The 13,892-nt window shown below is 35.3% G+C and overlaps 1 protein-coding gene across 1 annotated transcript; it reads left to right on the top strand.

The window, feature by feature from the left end:
- The first annotated feature begins 7,206 nt into the window (after positions 1–7,206).
- On the top strand, positions 7,207–13,786 carry LOC116405515 (coatomer subunit beta-1-like). The gene is given in 7 exon segments (XM_031889489.1): positions 7,207–7,222; positions 7,225–7,245; positions 7,248–9,137; positions 9,140–9,252; positions 10,246–10,758; positions 12,803–12,888; positions 13,245–13,786. Coding segments are annotated over 7 exon segments (2,844 nt in total). The 3' UTR covers positions 13,450–13,786.
- Positions 13,787–13,892: the final 106 nt, after the last annotated feature.

Raw genomic sequence — 13,892 nt, 5'->3', positions numbered from 1 at the left:
TCAAATGAAAAGTGGCCCACAAAGAAAATTCTAATGAGCAATGACCTTTTGATAAGGTTAACCACCTACAAATTTACCAAAATAATCCTAAATGCACACGAGACAAGTCCACTTCGATAAATTTCTCATTCCTGTTCTTGTCCAGCGTTACTCCTTCTTGCCGAATATAATTTTACCCATTTGAAAATTTTGAGTTAAAGTAATTCATCAATCCTTTTTCTCTTATTCTCGTTCATTTGTTCGTTCCTGCCAAACTTCCGCCCAATCTCCTCCTCAAACCATATTCTCTAAAGCTTCTATTCTCTATCGCTTTATTCCACACACTAATCAAGTGGTTGCCGTCTGTTTGTCTCCCAGAGCATTACTTCAAGCTTTCACTAAATGTAACATTTTCATTTGTTTCCCATGCATTTTCGGTTTTTTAAAACAAATGATCTGTAAAATCTCACGCACTCTTCTTGAAGAAAACAAAAATAAATACTTTGTAAGATATATTGCCAAGAGGGAGAGAAAATTAAATGGAAATTCTTGCCTTCATTCAATTTAATGACTAATATTTATAGTCTAAAAAGGAAGCAAAAATTAGTAACCCACTAACTTAGTACTTGCTAAAATGTTGGAAATAATTAAAAAAATAAATAACCAAAACAATAAATAGTAAAATAACTTAATTCTTCCACCTATTTAGGAAGATCATGGCAGATTAATAGCAGTTCTAACAGTATGGAGGAGTTCTAACAGCTTCCTGCTCTATATATTGATTGACGAGGGAAGGGCAATCTGGCTTGTTTGGTAATCACGCACGCTTCACATAACTTGTTCGGTTGAGTCACTAGTGGTACTCCAACTACCAATTTCTTCTCCCCATGAGCTTCAAGTCATGAAAATTTACATGGCCAAGTCTCACGTGCCATAACCATGTTGGATCTTCTAGGCTTGTCAGAAGGAGACTTGCTTGAGTGTCTTCAAAGTTATCTTGTACAAACGATTTTAGTTCGCTTCACCGACATCAAAAGCTTCCACTCCTATCAGACACTTTCATGATATCTTCTATCATTTGCACCTTGTTTTCGTTTTCTGTCATTTGTCCGAGGCTTATGATGTTACTACATAATTTTGGAATGTAATACACCTCTTGGAGAGCCTTCTGATCACCGTTCTTGCACTCGAACATGACTGCTTCCTTTTCCATGATCTGAATGGTTGATCCATCGCCAAACTTCACCCTCCCAGTGAAGCTTTCATCTAATTCTTGGAACTTCTCACGATGGCCAGTCATGTGGTTACTAGCACCGTTGTCAAGATACCAAACATCATTATTTTCTCCATTCTTGTCATTGCAATACATCTTGGCAACAACCGCTTTTGCTGAGTAGTATGACATCCTCCTGATCACATCTAGTGCGTGTCCCCTCCTGGACACGACCATCATCAAAGCCGGTTCTTCTTCGACGACACAAGTTATATGAGCCCGTCACGACCTTTTCCATGACATTCCGACGCGTAATGTCCCATCTTGTTGCAAGTGAAACACTTAAAGTGACTTTTATCACGAGTGCCATTTCCAGTGTTGCTAGTGCCTCCGCACTATTTTGACGCTCAGTGCCACGACCGGCCACGACCACGTCCTCGCCATCTTCCTCGATCGGTACCACCAAATCCCCACCTTTGTTCATCGAAGAATTGTCACCACTATGTCCTTTTTGTCTAGCTTTCCATTCGGCATGGGTAAGTAGGAGTTGTCATCGTTGTTGTTATTGTTTTCTCGAAGTCGTGTTGTTCGTTCCTTGTACGCCTTCATCCGTCCAATTGCTTCTTCAAACTGCATGGTTTCGAGATCTTGCAATTGCTCGATTCCGGCGACAATGGGAAGATATTTTTTGGGAACGGAATCGAGAGCTTCTTGACCAATGATGAATCCTCAAGTGCAACTCCGAGGTGGTGAACTTGCTTGCTAATCCGCTAATTTTTCCTGCGAACTCATCGATCGTCTCGGTTTCCTTCATCCAAAGAACATTAAACTCACTCTTCAAGGTTTGAACTCTCGCCATCTTCACCCGCTCACTGCCCAAGTACCTTGTCTTGAGACTATCCCATATTTCCTTTGCGGTCTTCTTCTTGCGATTTGTACAAGCACGTCTTCTGGATGCATTGGAGAATGTATGCACGCGTCTTCCGTCTTTCTTCACATCCACTTCGGCTCCTCTCGCTTCCCAAACTCCTTGGAACAAAATAAATACTTTCTAAGATATATTGCCAAGAGGGAGAAAAAATTAAATGGAACTTCTGGCCTTTATTCAATTTAATGGACTAATATTTATAGTCTAAAAAGGAAGCAAAAATTAGTAACTCACTAACTTAGTGCTTGCTAAAATTTTGGAGATAATTAAAAAATTAAATAACCAAAACAATAAATAGTAAAATAACTTAATTCTTTTAGGAAGATCATGGCAGATTAATAGCCCACATTTTCTATTTCCAATTTTAGCTACATGTCTACTATTTAGATTGTAGAGTTCAATTAGTATAGCAGTTTCAGTAGTGTAAATCTAAAGATCTTTTATTATGTAACTTTCTCGTTGGTTTAGTAGTTTTCTGTTTGTATTGTGGTTGCATTATCATTCAAATTTTTTTCTTAGTTCTAGTCGAGTTTTTCTCTTTTTGTTCTAGTTTTAGTTATACATCTTCGTATATACAAGTAGACGGAATTGGAAATGGAAAGTGGGGAACGAACAAAAATGTTACCTTCATCAAAATCTTGAAGTAATGTTGTGGGTAACGAATGAACGGACCACTCGATTAGTGGGGTGGGATAAAGCGGTGGAGAATTTAGTTTGATCAAGAGGGAGTTTGGGGAATGTACGAAAGGGATAAGAATTCTTTTTTCATGGATTTTAGGAGTAATGGACAAACAAGGATGAGAGAGAAAGGAATGGTTGATTACTTTGGCTCCAATTTTTCAAACAACCAAGTTTAGGATGGGTGAGAACAAGTAACATTGGATGAGAATGAGATGAGAAATTGTTGAAGTCGATTAACCTCTCGTGCATTTAAGGTTATTTTGGTAAATTTGCAGGTAGCTGACATCATCAAAAGGTTATGTTAATTAGTATTTAAATTCTACGTCATCTTTTATTTGGATCTCCCAATGAAGGCTATTCGTACAAAATTTTCAATATAATGCGATAGAAAAAATGTTTACCATAAAAGAAAAACTTTTTAAAGGTAGGAAGCATAAGTGGCAATGACAATGAAGACTTTCAATCATGTGGTCTTTGTTTTCAAATGAAATTTCAGAAATTGTGAGCACAAAAAACCTTATAGGATGGAGTTTGAACCTAAGATTTTATTTAGATTATTAGACTATGGATGTTTAGTAGTAATTAGTCGGATGAATTTGTTTACCATATGTGAAAGGAAATAAAGCAATGCTAATTGAAACACTAGAAGAAATGTGGGCTTTAATGTCGAGTGGAAAAAATGAAAAATGGACTTCAATGTCGTTTTTCAAAAGGTGGATGTTTAATGTTGGGTTAAAACCGACATTAAACGTTAAGATCATTTTTATTTTTATTTTTTAAATTTTATAAAAATCAACAATTCTTTCTCTTACTTTACTCTTCCTCGAAACAACTTGCCCTACCCTTTCACACGTTTTCTTCTTCCCTTCTCAATCTCACACTGCTCTTCCTCTCTTCTTCAAACAGCCGTTGCCGCCACCATCACCATCACAACCTCGTGCTTGTCGTGCCCAACCCTCACCACCACCTTTGTCTTTTTAACGTTATGCTCTTCACCACCATCTCTTTGAATTCCTCCTTCATTTTTCATACTTCATTCTTAGTTTTCTATTCATTAGATTGCTTATGAAATGTAGGGTACATTAGGGGATTCTCTTTGAGTTATTGGATAAAAAAAAATTGTGGCAGAGATGAATAGATTAGGTAGAGGATTATCCTTTCCTACTTCCTTACTACTTTATTCTTAGTTGATTTTGGATGAATTTTGAATATAATTTTTTATGGTACAATTCTTTTCTCCAAGGATGAGTGTACTATGTTTGATAACCTCGGTAGAGCGGTTTTAAGATGGCCTCAGGATTGAAAGTAAATCTGATCAAGAAATATTCATTTGCACGATTAGGTATAGAAAGAATATTTGTAACTTGCAAGATTTAGACATGTATTATACTAGTTTGATTGATAAAGAGTAATGAATTACATCTGTTATGATGCTTCATGCAAACATCTTTTCTTATGTAATTATCATGGGATGTTATATTGTCATACTTTTCTCGCAGGGTACTTTGATTAACTTTCGTTGTGTACTAAATGGTTCGTTACTTCTTATTTTATTTTATGAGTTTCCATGTTTATCTCATGTTACTTTGAGTATTGATAATTTACCTAACAAATTGTATATTTGATTCTTACGGTAAAATGCTCGTAATTGAAATAGGAATCTAATGATAAAGTTGTTCGTCATGCCAAAAGTAAAAACCATTTCTGGAATTGCATTTTTTTTCTTCTATATTTCTAATTGTTTTCTAATACTAAGTATTTGTTCATACTGAATTATATGATTTACAAGAGATTTTTTTGTTAATCAGAAAGCTAATTTTTCTCCACTAATATTGGTATGTTTTAGAAATGGCATTAGAGGACAAAAATATTTAGAAAAAAACCGTTCATGTTACCTATTTTTTTAATATTGCGATTATAGCAAATATGACAAGTAATTAGTGATATCAAACAGCTATTAGAGTGTTAGTGGAGGGTTATCAGAGGCTATTAGAGGGTTATCGGCTTTTAAATTTGTTACTTTTATAATTTAGAAAATGTAATAACATGAATCATGTTATCATAAATTCTTTTGCTATTTTTGTAAGTGTCTCTGTTATATAGTTACCTGTTACCTTTGGAATGTAATAGTAATATGAATCGATGAGATTTAACTAATTGATATTTACACTTACTGTTTAATTGTAATGTAAAGTTATGAGATTTTAACTATCATTTATTTCGTTATTCGTAATTATAACAAAGATTAATATCTTCGTGGTTTTATGTTATATAATTTTATCTTTATTCTTTTTCAATTTATCAAATTCGGTTTTATCTTATTCTTTTTCAGTTTGTTTATACATTTTGTTATCACTTGCGGTTTTTAGTAATCTTCTTCTTCTGGTTTATTCCGTTTATATTATTACTATTTATATAAGTGTATTTTTAAAAATAGCAAAATAAATTAAAATATTTAGAAGGTATAGCAAAATTTTTGAATTTATCACTGATAGTCTTTATCACTATAGCATATCAATGACTATCAGCGATAAAATTTACTATGGATTGTAAATATTTTTTTTTTTGTAAGATCTACTCGTTTTAAAAATTTCCCTCCTTTATATAATTAAGTTATAATAATTTATTTTCTTTTCATTTTCTATTGGAGTGAATTGATATAAGTGAGCGAAATTGTTTGAATTTATCTAGTAAGAGATTTGAAATTCTAAATTTAGTAAATGATAAAAAGGTTTTAATGCATAAATTTCAAATTAATATTAAAATAATTAGATTTCATAATTTAAAACCTAATAAATTTTAGTCGTTTTTTCAAAAATAAAACAAAGCGCGAAAATATTACACCTATAGAACAATTTTAAAAAATGAGTTAAGCCCATAGGGACCACACAAATAATAATAAAAAGACTTCTGCAATTAATCGGTCACACGCGCGTGAAAAAGAAGATTTTGTACCTAGTTTAAACGATCTTGTACCAGTGTAAACAATCTCGTAGCAAGTCTAAACGATCTTGTACCTAGTACTAAGTCTAAACAATCGTATATCATTGTACTATAATCTAAACGATCTTATACCAGTCTAACGATCTTGTACATAGTCTAAACGATCTTGAAAAATATAAGCAATCATGTACCAAGTCTAAATGATCTTGTACCAAATCTAAATGATTTATTAATAATAGTGAACTATCTCTGTCTATCTGAAATAGACAACCGACCGTTTAAATATTATACCAATATCATTTAAATCTTGTACCAAGAAGAAAAAAGAAGAAGAAAAATGAAGGAGGAAGAAATTCTGATAGAAGAAATGAAGAAATTAGTAAATATTTATACAAATAACCATAATATTGTAAAATGAAGAATAAGTAATAATACGAGGAGGAAATGAATAAATTGAAAAAAGAAGAAAAAGAAATGAAAAATCGTCTACACTGTTCAAGGCCAAACCTAGAATTTATAAAAATATAATGGGGTTTTTTGATTTTGTTAAACATGCGTAAATATTTTAGTATTTTGTTATATTTATGAAAATCAACCCAAATTTTAACCGAATTTGAAATTCTAGAATTTGTTTTGAGAAATTGCATCAGATCACAAAAATATTTATAGAAAAAAAAACAACTCATGACACTTATTTTTTTTGCATATTGTTCTAATTATTGCACCCATGTACCATACTGCCCTAGTTGGTTTTTTCTTCTTTTTTTTTTCACTTTTGATTGTTCGTTCATGAGTCTCGAATCAACAACCATAGGACTCCCGTATTTTCTTTCCTTAATCCATGTATTTTGTGATGTTGTCATTAATTGTGGAATGGCAATAAGATCCATCTCTGCTTTTGTTTTGGGATCTCTTATTATTTTGCTCTCTACTTCAAACACAAATGACTCTGTTAATCTTGTTTTATGCTCCAATTTTTGTCCAATCAGTTGCTTACTTTAAAAATGTGTTTGGACTCAGTTGGGCTGAAGAAGTATTGGGATATGTATGAAATGGGGTGGGGTATTTAGAAGTTGAGCCCAAGAAATGTATTTAGAATGGGCCTAATAGAGGGAGGGTACACAAATGAAGCGACGTTTTCGTCTCCGATTATTTTATTGAAGTTTGGTTTGTCCACAGTTACAGAGAGCTTAGTCCTGAAACGACCAGATCTGCATTTCCTCTCTTCTTCGGGGTTGAGACTTTGAGAGTTCTTCACATCAACCAAAACGCATCAAGCTTCTCGAGATCTAATTTCACTCCTCAACCTCCACACCGAATCAGGTACTTTCTTCACTTCTCCTTCTCACCTCCAACCTAGATCTGATATATTCTTCAATTCAATCTCCCTTTCATCTCAATTCTCTTCCACCCCCTCCTCTTTCACTTTTCTTCAGATTCTTATCCCAAACGATAAGCAGCTATGGAGAAGTCGTGCACTTTTTGGTGCACTTCGACAAGGGCACCCAGCCATGGCGAATGAGATCAAGGAAGCTTTGGAAGGGAATGACATTGATTCCAAGATTGAAGCATTGAAAAAAGCGATTATGTTGTTGCTCAATGGTGAAACCATTCCTCAACTTTTCATCACAATTATACGCTACGTTCTTCCTTCTGATGACCACACCATCCAGAAACTCCTCCTTCTTTATTTGGAAATCATTGACAAGACCGATTCACGAGGTAAAGTTTTGCCGGAGATGATTCTTATTTGCCAGAACCTACGTAACAACCTTCAGCATCCTAACGAGTATATTCGTGGGGTTACCCTCCGATTTCTCTGCCGTTTGAATGAAACTGAGATCATTGAGCCCCTGATCCCTTCCATTCTCACCAATTTGGAGCATCGCCACCCATTTGTTCGTCGGAATGCGGTGCTTGCTGTCATGTCCGTTTACAAACTTCCTCAAGGGGAGCAATTACTGGATAGTGCACCTGAGATCATCGAGAAGTTCTTGACCTCTGAGCAGGACAATTCCAGTAAGAGAAATGCTTTTCTTATGCTCTTCAATTGTGCTCAAGAAAGGGCTATCAATTACCTCTTTACTAACATCGATAGGATGACTGATTGGGGTGAGCAGCTTCAGATGGTTGTCTTAGAATTAATTAGGAAGGTTTGCCGGGCCAATAAGGCTGAGAAAGGCAAATATATTAAGATCATTATATCGTTGTTGAATGCCCCATCAACTGCTGTCATTTATGAGTGTGCTGGTACTCTTGTGTCTCTTTCCTCAGCTCCCACGGCTATTAGAGCCGCTGCGAATACTTACTGCCAGCTTTTGCTCTCCCAAAGTGATAATAATGTTAAGCTTATTGTTCTTGATAGGCTCAATGAGCTTAAGACATCTCATAGGGAGATAATGGTCGAACTAGTAATGGATGTGCTTCGCGCACTTTCCAGCCCAAATCTTGATATTAGGAGGAAAACGATTGATATTGCCCTTGAATTGATTACTCCTAGGAATATTGATGAAGTTGTTATGTCGCTGAAGAAGGAGGTGGTGAAGACTCAAAGTGGAGAGCATGAGAAGAATGGGGAATATAGGCAAATGCTGGTGCAGGCTATTCATACTTGTGCAATTAAGTTCCCTGAGGTTGCCAGCACAGTGGTACATCTCTTGATGGATTTCTTGAGCGATACCAATGTAGCTTCAGCAATGGATGTTGTTGTTTTTGTACGTGAGATCATTGAGACAAATCCCAAGTTGCGAGTTTCTATCATTACACGACTGTTGGATACATTCTATCAGATTCGTGCAGCGAGGGTGTGTTCTTGTGCACTTTGGATTATTGGAGAGTACTGTCTCTCGCTCTCTGAAGTTGAGAGTGGAATCTCTACCATCAAAACTTGTCTTGGTGACCTTCCTTTCTACACAGCTTCAGAGGAAGGAGAGGCACAAGAGTCTTCAAAAACTTCACAACAAGTAAGCTCAACCACAGTATCCTCGAGAAGGCCTGCCATTCTTGCAGATGGAACCTATGCAACCCAAAGTGCTGCACTTGAGACTGCAATGTCTCCACCTACCCTTGTTCAGGGTTCCCTATCCTCTATTGGAAATTTGAGATCCTTAATTCTTTCTGGCGACTTTTTCCTTGGGGCAGTTGTGGCTTGTACGCTTACAAAGCTTGTTTTGAGGCTAGAGGAGGTTCAGCCTTCCAAAGTCGAAGTGAACAGAACCTTCACTCAGGCATTATTGATCATGGTTTCTATGTTGCAACTGGGTGAATCTTCATTTCTTCCCCATCCAATTGATAGTGACTCACGTGATAGGATTGTCCTCTGTATTAGACTGCTAAGCAATACTGGTGATGAAGTGAGGAAGATATGGTTGCAATCTTGCAGACAGAGCTTTGTGAAATGCTGGCTGAAAAGCAGCGCCATGAAACTGAAGAGATAAAAGCCAGGGCTCAGATATCCCATGCACAGCCAGATGATCTAATTGATTTTTACCACTTAAAGAGCAGGAAGGTAATACACATTTCATCTGTTGTCTCTTGCATGTTTTTTTGGTTTTTCTAGTTCTATTTGTATCATGATTTGTAGAATTCAATATTATAACTTTTAATGTACTTGATCTCAATTTGCTTTGGATGAAGATCTCTCGTGTTGTCTCCTGAATTTTTTTAAAACTTGTTTATGACGTTCTATTTTTCTATTATTGTTTTGCTCCTTGACGTGTAGAGTTTGAAATAGTTTCTTTTGGTATCTTCACGTCAACTTTCTTTGGATGTAATATCTCATGTTCTTCTTGTGGTTTATTAAATGTTTCTATGACATTTCATTCTTTCAACGCTTTTCTCATTCTGTATCATAGTGTTTGCATGCAATGACTTAAAATGTGTTTTACGTCAATTTTCCTTTGGATGAAGCAACTACGGATGCCAATAACCTATGCTTCGATTTTTTTGGCATGCATTGGGCTAATCTTCACAGGAAGAAGACAGTAAAATTCAACTGGAAGTTTCTAGAAACCAATTCATAAATCCTGTTTCTTGCATGGAGAGGAGAATGGAATTCATTACAATATGTCAGCTTTTCAATTAACATTTTAAAGATTTTTTAAAAAATTTTTTAAAATAATTTTAGCATTATACATAGTTTTGTGAGTGGGCTACTCTCCATAATAGGACACTAATACCATGTCATGATAAGCTGCTTCTTTTTCCCTCCAACTGGTTTCAGTTGAATTCCATTATTATCTTTTCATTGTAAAAAATTTGTATAAGATGGGAAAGCCAATTTCTATACACAATTAGGATAGAATCTTAGTAGTTAGGGGCTTTGTGAATGGCCATTTCGTGCTTTCTGATTGTCTCAACTCTCAAATCCAAATTTTCTCGATTAAACAAGTTACTGTGGTTGATATAATCATAATTATGATATTTTCAAGCTTTTATTTTCTAAATCATTGGTTTTCTTGGTTTCACCTGTTTCATTAACTTTATGAGCATCATTTTTCAGGGTATGAGTCAGCTAGAACTGGAAGATGAGGTCCAAGATGATCTTAAGCGTGCTACTGGAGAGTTTACAAAGGAGGGCGATGATGCCAACAAACTCAACCGCATTCTTCAACTAACTGGATTCAGTGATCCTGTTTATGCAGAAGCTTATGTCACTGTTCATCATTATGACATTGTTCTTGATGTTACAGTGATTAATAGAACCAAAGAAACTCTTCAGAATTTGTGCCTTGAGTTGGCCACTATGGGTGACCTCAAACTTGTTGAACGCCCTCAAAACTATACGCTTGCTCCGGAGTCAAGTAAACAAATAAAGGCTAACATCAAGGTTTCTTCTACTGAAACAGGAGTCATATTTGGTAACATCGTATATGAGACTTCTTCTAATGTGCTAGAGAGAACAGTCATAGTTCTTAATGATATCCACATAGATATCATGGATTATATTTCTCCTGCATCCTGCACTGATGTGGCATTTAGAGCAATGTGGGCTGAATTTGAGTGGGAAAACAAGGTACGTACACTATGTTCTTTGGTAACATTCATTTTAAAACTACCACGTTTTTTATTTTATTATTATTTTTTATAATATGGAGAAATTAAAATGATATTATAACACCAGTGGCTCTTACAAGAAGGATTGCCATTATAAATCAAAGAGCAGAGACTATAATTCTTAAAAGGTTACGAACATTTACACAAGAAAGAGCATCAAACAAAACTTAATCAAGAAAGTCCGCAAAAGAAGAATGAGTGTTGTTGAGGGTCCTCCCGTTCTTTCACACCAAAATGATCTAAAGGGGAATGATTAAAGGCCAGCCATTAGTTTGTGCATCTCCCACAAAAATCAGTGATAGAAGATTTAATATGGAGCCAGACAAAATCAAGAACCATCCAAGACTTTTTGCAATGAAATTACAGTTCTGTGTAGCAAAGAAGAAAGAACCAAAAAGTGGCAATAGTAGATTCTGAGCTTGCTTTCATAACACACCATGGAGGGTGAGTGAAATAATGCATTTACCTTTGGAGGTGATCAACATTTTAAGGCTACCCTGACTAATTTCCCATAAAATGAACTTAATTTTTCCGCTGAAAAAGCCCTTCCAAAGCACTGGTTCAAATATTAGATATAAAAATGTGTGAATAAAAGCACATTCATCAATTTTATCATCTTTAAGATTCTTTCTAAGCCTCGAGTACCAATCCCTGTTTTCAGTATTATTCCAGTTCACAGTCTGTTGTTTTGACATTATGCACTCTCTGATCTGTTTTGACGAAAATATTGAACTTTGTTTGTTTGCATGTGTGTGTGTTTTTTTTTTTGGTTAGGAACAGTGTTTTAAAAAGCCTTCTCAGGCGTACGTCTAGCGCCTCGCCTTTGCTCACAAAATAAGGGCCGCCTTAGGCATGGGCCATTTGCAAAGCCTCAAGGCTTAAAATCTTGGGTTTTGGGGCTTTCTCATTTTTTTAAAAAACATAGTAATAATTAAGGGTTTTCTTTATTTATTAACTAAAAATTTCAAGTTAGTAAGCCTAAATGCAAAAATTCTTGTGTTTGAGGTCTTTTTTTTCTTTCCATATTTCCACTTCAACTATGCTTTCTCTTTTTAATGTAATATTTTTATATGTAGTGCACCTCACAAAAAAAAAAAAAAAAAAAACTCGTTTAGTTCGCTTTGCACGTAGGCTCCAAATGACCATTGTGCCTTAGTGTGCCTTGGGTATTTAAAAAAACACTGGTTGGGAAATAAAACAAATTCATCTATTCAGGAAAATGTATACAAAAGGTCTACCAAGAGATAGTTACAAAAGCCTAGGCCATTGAGATATGAGTGTGAATAAATTGTAGATAAAAAAAGGTTGTTTTAACTTTTCCATGATAAAGGTAAAATAGTAATGGAGTCAATAAAGAACGGACAGTCTTGTTTCTTGTTGTTGAAGATGCAATTATTGCATTCATGCCATACTACTCCATGGGAAAGCCCGCATGAAGTTCAGCTAAAGGGCATTTTTGTGTCTTCGAATGGGTGACCAAGCAAAATACAAGATAGGTAGTGGGGAGAAGATTTCACCTGCGCGGACAATATTCCAGCCAAAGATAGAGAAGTCAAAGCTCCAGGAATTATTTGCAAAAAGAACAGCTACTGAATAGGCAATTTGAGTTTCGATATTCCTCATATATACAGGACTGCATGCATGCTGGAGAAATGCTGATCCAGGAGGATTTTCTCTGAAGGACATCCTTAGTACAGTTCTCCCAAGTGAAAATTTTGATCTTTTTGGTATATGATCCACTCCATATGAGATCCCCATAATTGTGCTAACCAGCAGATGCAGGTTGCCTTGTAAGGGATATGGAGAAGAAATGCCCATTTTTCTTTAATTTTGAGTATCCATCCTTGAGTACGGCTTCCACCATTACTTGCGTTGTAGAAATTGGACTGCTTATCTCACTTCATATATATTCCATTTTTAACATGAACTTTCTTTTTCCTATTTACTGATATTAAAGCAACCGTCATACAATAAATTTTGATTATGGTTCTTTTCGACTGCAGGTCGCTGTGAATACAATAATTCAAGATGAGAAGGAATTCCTAAACCACATTATGAAGTCAACGAATATGAAGTGCTTGACACCAATGTAAGATCCTTTGGTCTAGTCTTTCTCGTTTACCTTTGGATGCTTTATGCTTATGTGGACAGGACACCTAACACAATAGGACTGTTTAGTTGTACTCTGGTACTTCTACTCCAATCCCTTCTAATTTAAAGTTCCTTTCCGCTGGAACTTGCTCTATTGCAACTACCTATTTGATATCCATTCCTTGCTTTGGTTGTGCTTCTACTATATATGAATTGTGAAAGATGATGAGAAAACTAAAAGATAGAGATTTTTTCATGTCATATTTAAACAGCAGTTACATACTGGATTTATTTTAGGGAGATTTGTATATGTGCATGCTTGTGTAATACTGTCGTTTGTTTTTTGGGCATCAGATCGGCATTAGAAGGTGAATGTGGTTTTCTTGCTGCTAACCTTTACGCAAAGAGTGTTTTTGGAGAAGATGCATTAGTGAATGTGAGCATTGAAAAACAAGTAGACAGCAAGTTAAGTGGATACATCAGGATAAGAAGCAAGACTCAAGGTATTGCTCTCAGTCTTGGTGATAAGATCACTTTGAAACAGAAGGGAGGCTCATGAACATTCAAATTTGATGAATAATATTTGAAGTTTTTACTATTAAAATTTTGTTTTAACCACCCACTGTATTGCCCTTATTTGCGGCCATTCGAACTCATTGCCATTGCCATTGCCATTTTCTTTTCCTTTCTTTTACTCTTCTTTTTTATTTAGAACTTTGATATATCTTGCTCTTACTAGAAAGAGGGATCTGTTGTTTTATATGTTAGTGTCACAAACAAGTGGCAATTCTATGCTGCCTTTATTCTTTATTCCCCTTTTCTTTCCCTTTTTGTAGTTATTATGTGTACTACAGAGTACCTTCTACAGTTATAAATTTTTTGTTCATCTTTTTTCATTGCTTTCTTTGTTCACTGAGCTAATTGATTTCTATGAATATTAACAAGTAGTGGGAGCTGTGCGACACTCCTCCACTTATTATATATGAAAATTACATCTACAAA

The sequence above is a fragment of the Cucumis sativus genome, unplaced genomic scaffold, assembly GCF_000004075.3.
Source record: "Cucumis sativus cultivar 9930 unplaced genomic scaffold, Cucumber_9930_V3 scaffold114, whole genome shotgun sequence".
In the NCBI taxonomy this organism is placed as follows: Eukaryota; Viridiplantae; Streptophyta; class Magnoliopsida; order Cucurbitales; family Cucurbitaceae; genus Cucumis; species Cucumis sativus.
This window is presented reverse-complemented; position numbering and strand designations above follow the sequence as displayed.